This window comes from Oncorhynchus kisutch, linkage group LG15, assembly GCF_002021735.2.
Source record: "Oncorhynchus kisutch isolate 150728-3 linkage group LG15, Okis_V2, whole genome shotgun sequence".
NCBI classification, from domain to species: domain Eukaryota; kingdom Metazoa; phylum Chordata; class Actinopteri; order Salmoniformes; family Salmonidae; genus Oncorhynchus; species Oncorhynchus kisutch.
Window position 1 is genome coordinate 7,464,136 of NC_034188.2, and position 10,801 is coordinate 7,474,936.

General features: G+C 38.0%; 1 protein-coding gene across 1 annotated transcript; it reads right to left on the reverse strand.

Annotated features, from left to right (window-relative positions):
- Positions 1 to 6,054: 6,054 nt before the first annotated feature.
- Positions 6,055 to 6,975, reverse strand: LOC116353673 (leucine-rich repeat extensin-like protein 5). Its single transcript, XM_031791334.1, has one exon. The coding sequence runs from the start codon at positions 6,973 to 6,975 to the stop codon at positions 6,055 to 6,057; it is 921 nt and encodes a 306-aa protein (XP_031647194.1).
- Between the last annotated feature and the right edge of the window lie 3,826 nt (positions 6,976 to 10,801).

A 10,801-nucleotide genomic window follows, 5' to 3' on the forward strand; every position in this document is an offset into this window, starting at 1 on the left:
AACTAGTTAGTTGTAGTCACATCAACACTATATAAACTAGTTAGTTGTAGTCACATCAACACTATATAAACTAGTTAGTTGTAGTCACATAAACACTACGTATTAACTAGTTAGTTGTAGTCACATCAACACTACGTATTAACTAGTTAGTTGTAGTCACATCAAACACTACGTATTAACTAGTTAGTTGTAGTCACATCAACACTATATAAACTAGTTAGTTGTAGTCACATAAACACTACGTATTAACTAGTTAGTTGTAGTCACATCAACACTATATAAACTAGTTAGTTGTAGTCACATCAACACTATATAAACTAGTTAGTTGTAGTCACATCAACACTATATAAACTAGTTAGTCGTAGTCACATCAACACTATATATACTAGTTAGTTGTAGTCACATCAACACTATATAAACTAGTTAGTTGTAGTCACATCAACACTATATAAACTAGTTAGTTGTAGTCACATAAACACTACGTATTAACTAGTTAGTTGTAGTCACATCAACACTATATAAACTAGTTAGTTGTAGTCACATCAACACTATATAAACTAGTTAGTCGTAGTCACATCAACACTATATAAACTAGTTAGTTGTAGTCACATCAACACTATATAAACTAGTTAGTTGTAGTCACATCAACACTATATAAACTAGTTAGTTGTAGTCACATCAACACTATATAAACTAGTTAGTCGTAGTCACATCAACACTATATAAACTAGTTAGTTGTAGTCACATCAACACTATATAAACTAGTTAGTCGTAGTCACATCAACACTATATAAACTAGTTAGTTGTAGTCACATCAACACTATATAAACTAGTTAGTCGTATTCACATCAACACTATATAAACTAGTTAGTTGTAGTCACATCAACACTATATAAACTAGTTAGTTGTAGTCACATCAACACTATATAAACTAGTTAGTTGTAGTCACATCAACACTATATAAACTAGTTAGTCGTAGTCACATCAACACTATATAAACTAGTTAGTCGTAGTCACATCAACACTATATAAACTAGTTAGTCGTAGTCACATCAACACTATATAAACTAGTTAGTCGTAGTCACATCAACACTATATAAACTAGTTAGTTGTAGTCACATCAACACTATATAAACTAGTTAGTTGTAGTCACATCAACACTATATAAACTAGTTAGTTGTAGTCACATCAACACTATATAAACTAGTTAGTTGTAGTCACATCAACACTATATAAACTAGTTAGTTGTAGTCACATCAACACTACGTATTAACTAGTTAGTTGTAGTCACATCAACACTATATAAACTAGTTAGTCGTAGTCACATCAACACTATATAAACTAGTTAGTCGTAGTCACATCAACACTATATAAACTAGTTAGTCGTAGTCACATCAACACTATATAAACTAGTTAGTCGTAGTCACATCAACACTATATAAACTAGTTAGTCGTAGTCACATCAACACTATATAAACTAGTTAGTCGTAGTCACATCAACACTATATAAACTAGTTAGTTGTAGTCACATCAACACTATATAAACTAGTTAGTTGTAGTCACATCAACACTATATAAACTAGTTAGTTGTAGTCACATCAACACTATATAAACTAGTTAGTTGTAGTCACATCAACACTATATAAACTAGTTAGTTGTAGTCACATCAACACTATATAAACTAGTTAGTTGTAGTCACATCAACACTATATAAACTAGTTAGTTGTAGTCACATCAACACTATATAAACTAGTTAGTTGTAGTCACATCAACACTATATAAACTAGTTAGTTGTAGTCACATCAACACTATATAAACTAGTTAGTTGTAGTCACATCAACACTATATAAACTAGTTAGTTGTAGTCACATCAACACTATATAAACTAGTTAGTTGTAGTCACATCAACACTATATAAACTAGTTAGTTGTAGTCACATCAACACTATATAAACTAGTTAGTCGTAGTCACATCAACACTATATAAACTAGTTAGTCGTAGTCACATCAACACTATATAAACTAGTTAGTCGTAGTCACATCAACACTATATAAACTAGTTAGTCGTAGTCACATCAACACTATATAAACTAGTTAGTCGTAGTCACATCAACACTATATAAACTAGTTAGTCGTAGTCACATCAACACTATATAAACTAGTTAGTCGTAGTCACATCAACACTATATAAACTAGTTAGTCGTAGTCACATCAACACTATATAAACTATTTAGTCGTAGTCACATCAACACTATATAAACTAGTTAGTCGTAGTCACATCAACACTATATAAACTAGTTAGTCGTAGTCACATCAACACTATATAAACTAGTTAGTTGTAGTCACATCAACACTATATAAACTAGTTAGTTGTAGTCACATCAACACTATGTTTAAACTAGTTAGTTGTAGTCACATCAACACTATATATTAACTAGTTAGTTGTAGTCACATCAACACTATGTTTAAACTAGTTAGTTCAAATCAAATCATATGTATTTGTCACATACACGTGGTTAGCAGATGTTTATGCGACGGTAGCGAAATGCTTGTGCTTCTAGTTCCGACAATGCAGTAGTAACCAAAGAATAATCTAACCTAACAATTCCAAACCTACTACCTTATACACACAAGTGTAAAGGGATAAAGAATATGTACATAAAGATATATAAATGAGTGATGGTACAGAACGGAATAGGCAAGATGCAGTAGATGGTATCGAGTACAGTATATACATATGAGATGAGTAATGTAGGGTATGTAAACAAAGTGGCATAGTTTAAAGTGGCTAGTGATACATGCATTACATAAAGATGCAGTAGATGATATAGAGTACAGTATATACATATGAGATGAGTATGTAAACAAAGTGGCATAGTTAAAGTGGCTAGTGATACATGCATTACATAAAGATGCAGTAGATGATATAGAGTACAGTATATACATATACAAATGAGATGAGTAATGTAGGGTATGTAAACATTATATTAAGTAGCATTGTTTAAAGTGGCTAGTGATATATTTTACATCAATTTCCATCAATTCCCATTATTAAAGTGGCTGGAGTTGAGTCAGTGTGTTGGCAGCAGCCACTCAATGTTAGTGGTTTAACAGTCTGATGGCCTTGAGATAGAAGCTGTTTTTCAGTCTCTCGGTCCCAGCTTTGATGCACCTGTACTGACCTCACCTTCTGGATGATAGCGGGGTGAACAGGCAGTGACTTGGGTGGTTGTTGTCCTTGATGATCTTTATGGCCTTCCTGTGACATCGGGTGGTGTAGGTGTCCTGGAGGGCAGGTAGTTTGCCCCCCGGTGATGCGTTGTGCAGACCTCACTACCCTCTGGAGAGCCTTACGGTTGTGGGCAGAGCAGTTGCCGTACCAGGCGGTGATACAGCCCGACAGGATGCTCTTGATTGTGCATTTGTGAAAGTTTGTGAGTGCTTTTGGTGATAAGCCGAATATCTTAAGCCTCCTGAGGTTGAAGAGGCGCTGCTGCGCCTTCTTCACGATGCTGTCTGTGTGGGTGGACCAATTCAGTTTGTCCGTCATGTGTCCGACAAGGAACTTAAAACTACCCTCTCCACTACTGTCCCATCGATGTGGATAGGGGGGTGCTCCCTCCCTAGTTGTAGTCATATCAACACTATATATTAACCAGTTAGTTGGAGTCACATCAACACTATATAAACTAGTTAGTTGTAGTCACATCAACACTATATAAACTAATTAGCTGTAGTCACATCAACACTATATAAACTAGTTAGTTGTAGTCACATAAACACTACGTATTAACTAGTTAGTTGTAGTCACATCAACACTATATAAACTAATTAGTTGTAGTCACATCAACACTATATAAGCTAGTTAGTTGTAGTCACATCAACACTATGTTTAAACTAGTTAGTTGTAGTCACATCAACACTATGTTTAAACTAGTTAGTTGTAGTCACATCAACACTATGTTTAAACTAGTTAGTTGTAGTCACATCAACACTATATAAACTAGTTAGTTGTAGTCACATCAACACTATATAGACTAGTTAGTTGTAGTCACATCAACACTATATAAACTAGTTAGTTGTAGTCACATCAACACTATATAAACTAGTTAATTGTAGTCACATCAGTACCCTATAAACAAGTTAGTTGTAGTCACATCAACACTATATAAACTAGTTAGTTGTAGTCACATCAACACTATATAAACTAGTTAATTGTAGTCACATCAGTACCCTATAAACAAGTTAGTTGTAGTCACATCAACACTATGTTTAAACTAGTTAGTAGTTGTCTCATCAACACTATGTTTAAACTAGTTAGTTGTAGTCACATCAGTACTATATATATACTTTTTATTTGTAGTGTGCTGATTTATTGATGATGTGATTCAGAGCAAGCTCCTCTGTCACTTTATATAAACTATGAGACAAACCTGGTCTTTGGCCTTGTGAACACCACTTTCATTGATGACAGTAATGTTCCCTCTGTGGATTTCTCAAGGCAGAACAGAATGATCGGGAAGTGAACAGAATGTTTGTACCAAAGTCCTCTGATGCTCCTGCTGTCTTTTAACTCAATGGAAGTCAATTGCACTTATTTCTACACCGCTAGAAAAAAAAAGTGCTGTCTAGAACTTTACAGGGTTCTTCAGCGGTCTCCATAGGAGAACCCTTTGAAGAACCCTTTTTATTTCCAGCTAGAAACGGTGTTCCATGTAGAATCCTCTGTGGAAAGGGTTCTACCTGGAACCCAAAAGGTTTCTACCTGGAACCAAAAAGGTTCCTCGCATAGGGATCAGCCGAAGAACCCTTTTAGAACCCCTTTCTCTTACAGTGTCGATTTCTGTGGGGTCCGGAAAGGTTCATCGTTTGGTAAACCTAAACCCTGACATTGGAAGAACTTCTGCCTGTAGTTTTAAGTCAGCCCAAGGTTGATTTGCGATTGCTGCTGTAGGAAAGGACCGAAATAATCAGAGATTTCAAACTTTGATCACAGAGAAAGTATTTCTCACGTCTGTTCCAGACGTATGAGTCAAAACAACATGTCCTTTGCTCTCAGGAGGCAGTCGACAACATGCTTTCGTACACGTACACTATAATGTATTTTCTCCCTGCTGCAATTTCATGTTATTTAACTGGATTAACACTGAATATAATGTATGAGGTCCTTCAGTACATACCGTAATTAGCCACCTGTATTTGATAACTTAGAATACCTTGTGTTTTGGCTATTTCTTTAAAGAAATTGTGTTTTGGCTATTTTTAAAAAAACCTTGTGTTTTAGCTATTTCTTTAAAACCTTGTGTTTTGGCTATTTCTTTAAAACCTTGTGTTTTGGCTATTTCTTTAAAACCTTGTGTTTTGGCTATTTCGTTGAAAACCTTGCTCTCAAACCTCAAGTTCACAACACAATACATAAGCTGATTCATTTCAGGGGAGCGTGGATCTCTTTTTGACATTCTTCCTGCCTTTTTGTACTACTCAACAACTCCACTAATCAGCCTTATTATTACATTGATTGTTTATTTGCGTCCTTGCGTTCGAATCCGAATGGAATGGAACAGATATAGACTAACTGTGAAATGCTTCCTTACGAGTCCATTTCCAACAATACAGAGTTAAAGACATATATTATTGCAACAGAAAATTGATATAGTGACACGAGGAATAAATACACATTGAATAAGCAATAACAAACAACAACGTTAATCTCTATCGAGGATATCGTTGAGAGATGGAGGAAACATAAATGGTGTGTGTGTGTGTGTGTGTGTATGTGTTGCATGATATGTTAGCGAGAGTCTCTAGTCCTGTTCAGATTTAGAACTTCAACAAGAGTCATTAACAGACTATTGTAACGACGCCATGATTTCAAAGGTGCTCCACAAACAGCTCGTGAGGCGATGGATGATTGAACCAGAGCACTTGAAAGGGGAAGAGAGACGTCAGGTTCACAGCATCCTGTCACAGCCCATCTGCTTTCCTCCCTGCTCCCCTCAGTCACAAGCCTTTGTAAGGGAGATGGTGTTTGAACATCAAAGCTAAGCCATGCTACCTAAGAGACAGAAACAATTAGGATGTGGGGAAGAAAGGATGGGGCATGGATGGTGTTGGGATGGGTTGGGGGTGTGATGGAAGGATGAGGCATGGATGGTGTTGGGATGGGTTGGGGGTGTGATGGAATGATGGGGCATGGATGGTGTTTGGATGGGTTGGGGGTGTGATGGAAGGATGAGGCATGGATGGTGTTGGGATGGGTTGGGGGTGTGATGGAAGGATGGGGCATGGATGGTGTTGGGATGGGTTGGGGGTGTGATGGAATGATGGGGCATGGATGGTGTTGGGATGGGTTGGGGGTGTGATGGAAGGATGAGGCATGGATGGTGTTGGGATGGGTTGGGGGTGTGATGGAAGGATGGGGCATGGATGGTGTTGGGATGGGTTGGGGGTGTGATGGAATGATGGGGCATGGATGGTGTTGGGATGGGTTGGGGGTGTGATGGAAGGATGAGGCATGGATGGTGTTGGGATGGGTTGGGAGTGTGATGGAAGGATGAGGCATGGATGGTGTTGGAATGGATTGGGGGTGTGATGGAAGGATGAGGCATGGATGGTGTTGGGATAGGTTGGAGGTGTATTGGAAGGATGGGGCATGGATGGTGTTGGAACGGATTAGGGGTGTGATGGAAGGATGAGGCATGGATGGTGTTGAGATGGGTTGGGGGTGTGATGGAAGGATGAGGCATGGATGGTGTTGGGCTTGGTTGGGAGTGTGATGGAAGGATGAGGCATGGATGGTGTTGGAATGGATTGGGGGTGTGATGGAAGGATGAGGCATGGATGGTGTTGGGATGGGTTGGGAGTGTGATGGAAGGATGAGGCATGGATGGTGTTGGAATGGATTGGGGGTGTGATGGAAGGATGAGGCATGGATGGTGTTGGGATGGGTTGGGAGTGTGATGGAAGGATGAGGCATGGATGGTGTTGGAATGGATTGAGGGTGTGATGGAAGGATGAGGCATGGATGGTGTTGGGATGGGTTAGGAGTGTGATGGAAGGATGAGGCATGGATGGTGTTGGAACGGATTGGGGGTGTGATGGAAGGATGGGGCATGGATGGTGTTGAGATGGGTTGGGAGTGTGATGGAAGGATGGGGCATCGATGGTGTTGGAATTAGTTGGGGTTGCGATGTAGGCAACTCAAAATGGCCAGGGACAGTTTTGAAGTGAGCTCACAGGCTGTTGAGGGAATTGAGGATATGGAAATATAACATTTAAAGGCATTGAAAACCAAATACTTTAAAAAGACAGGACTAGACAGAAGTGGAATGTGGATGGGAATCATTCTCATCAGGTGTAGTTTTAAAATGCCATGGTCATTATCCCAAGCTATATTTCTTTATAAATGTACATGCCATGCATCAGTGTGGGTGGTAATGGTTTAGCTGGTTTACATGGGTCTCTGTTTATTTACAACCTGTTATCATTTAGCTATTTCATGTTTAACTTTAGGAACCTTTTAGGTATGGAAAAAAAGGTTCTTACAAAATTATTTTATGAACAATTGAATTTGATAGCCCATAGAAACACATGGAATAAGACATTCATAAAAGACAGTCCCCTCAAAAATCATAAAAACTAAAGGTTTAGAAACTCAGGGAATATATACATATATATAGGGAATATATACATATATATATACATATACATATATATACATATATATAGGGAATATATACATATATATAGGGAATATATACATATATATACATATATATAGGGAATATATACAGTGCCTTGCGAAAGTATTCGGCCCCCTTGAACTTTGCAACCTTTTGCCACATTTCAGGCTTCAAACATAAAGATATAAAACTGTATTTTTTGTGAAGAATCAACAACAAGTGGGACACAATCATGAAGTGGAACGACATTTATTGGATATTTCAAACTTTTTTAACAAATCAAAAACTGAAAAATCGGGCGTGCAAAATTATTCAGCCCCCTTAAGTTAATACTTTGTAGCGCCACCTTTTGCTGCGATTACAGCTGTAAGTCGCTTGGGGTATGTCTCTATCAGTTTTGCACATCGAGAGACTGACATTTTTTCCCATTCCTCCTTGCAAAACAGCTCGAGCTCAGTGAGGTTGGATGGAGAGCATTTGTGAACAGCAGTTTTCAGTTCTTTCCACAGATTCTCGATTGGATTCAGGTCTGGACTTTGACTTGGCCATTCTAACACCTGGATATGTTTATTTTTAAACCATTCCATTGTAGATTTTGCTTTATGTTTTGGATCATTGTCTTGTTGGAAGACAAATCTCTGTCCCAGTCTCAGGTCTTTTGCAGACTCCATCAGGTTTTCTTCCAGAATGGTCCTATATTTGGCTCCATCCATCTTCCCATCAATTTTAACCATCTTCCCTGTCCCTGCTGAAGAAAAGCAGGCCCAAACCATGATGCTGCCACCACCATGTTTGACAGTGGGGTTGGTGTGTTCAGGGTGATGAGCTGTGTTGCTTTTACGCCAAACATAACGTTTTGCATTGTTGCCAAAAAGTTCAATTTTGGTTTCATCTGACCAGAGCACCTTCTTCCACATGTTTGATGTGTCTCCCAGGTGGCTTGTGGCAAACTTTAAATGACACTTTTTACGGATATCTTTAAGAAATGGCTTTCTTCTTGCCACTCTTCCATAAAGGCCAGATTTGTGCAATATACGACTGATTGTTGTCCTATGGACAGAGTCTCCCACCTCAGCTGTAGATCTCTGCAGTTCATCCAGAGTGATCATGGGCCTCTTGGCTGCATCTCTGATCAGTCTTCTCCTTGTATGAGCTGAAAGTTTAGAGGGACGGCCAGGTCTTGGTAGATTTGCAGTGGTCTGATACTCCTTCCATTTCAATATTAACGCTTGCACAGTGCTCCTTGGGATGTTTAAAGCTTGGGAAATAGTTTTGTATCCAAATCCGGCTTTAAACTTCTTCACAACAGTATCTCGGACCTGCCTGGTGTGTTCCTTGTTCTTCATGATGCTCTCTGCGCTTTTAAAGGACCTCTGAGACTATCACAGTGCAGGTGCATTCATACGGAGACTTGATTACACACAGGTGGATTGTATTTATCATCATTAGTCATTTAGGTCAACATTGGATCTTTCAGAGATCCTCACTGAACTTCTGGAGAGAGTTTGCTGCACTGAAAGTAAAGGGGCTGAATAATTTTGCACGCCCAATTTTTCAGTTTTTGATTTGTTAAAAAAGTTTGGAATATCCAATAAATGTCATTCCACTTCATGATTGTGTCCCACTTGTTGTTGATTCTTCACAAAAAAATACAGTTTTATATCTTTATGTTTGAAGCCTGAAATGTGGCAAAAGGTCGCAAAGTTCAAGGGGGCTGAATACTTTCGCAAGGCACTGTACATATATATACATATATATATTTTAAATTGACAAAATATTTATTCCCTTATTTCCTTCTCATTTGTATGGGTTACCTTCAGACGAGACACTTGTGTCGTAGAGCAAAATGGATACCGCCATCATGTTTGGGAGAATTATATTAGTTCATAGCCCAAACGGTTCAGACGTTACAGACAGAAGTTGGCACATGAGCGTTATCAATTTCAGATGAGTCCCGTGGGGCTTGTGGCAGTGGTGGAATTCAGGAGTAAAAATCTAAAAGTATTAGGTTTTAAATATACTTAAGTATCAAAAGTAAATGTAATTGCTAAAATATACTTAAGTATCAAAAGTACAATTATATAATTATTATATATAAATCTTTTCAAATTCCTTTTATATAGCAAACCAGATGGCGCCATCTGTAAAGTAAAGTACAAATACCCCATAAAAACAACTTAAGTAGTACTTAAACGTTTTTTTCTTTCTGTCTTTAAGTACTTCACACCACTGGCTTGAGGGAGTCGTAGAGAAAAACGGAAAACACCATCGTGAGAGTCTCCCCTATCCATAAAGTGGTCATAGTTCATAGGACAAACTGTACAGATGCTACAGACATTTTACTTGAGAAGACAGATTTTCGAGATGTCTCTTGGTCCTGATAAACACCGATGTAGCTCGGCCACCTTCCACCGCAGATGCGGAAGGCCAACAGTAGCGGATGTAGTAAATTGAGAAGCAGCCCATTTCCCCCCCCCCCAAAAAAATATCTTCAATTGATTGATTTTTATGTGGATTTTGTTTATTATTTATGTTTGTCAATAGACTGTTCAGGATTTCTAACAACAGATTATGAGTTATTCATGTACTGCCTCTAGTCTGCACTACACTTTATATCTGTGGCTATGTTCCAAAAGGCCCTGGTTAAAAGTAGTGCACTATGTAGGGAATAGGATGCTATTTAGCATGTAGCCTCAGTCACTGCTACTAATTCTAGAGAAGCCCAAAGATATGTAGATTAAACAGGAAATTAAATTGCGTACACATAATCAATTTGTGAGGAAATGAGGAAAGCATATTAAAAGATATATACGCTGAATAATTCAATTCAATTATCTGTTCAAAATGAAAGAATAGACTGGAAAGCAATATTTGCTAAGTTTCTTCACATTAAATCATTGTGCATTTTTCCTCACGTGATACAATTAGTCTGTTATTCCTTAAAGCTTTTTAGCCCATATTAAACGCAGTTGGCTTCCACATGTTTAGCTGACAGGTTTAAGTGTGAAGTAGCATCCGTAAGTGCATTGGATGGGATTGGAACCCTCAATCACTCAGTCAACTGTAATTTAATCTCAACAATGTAAGCAAAGCATTTCATTGTACTTGTGCATGTGACAA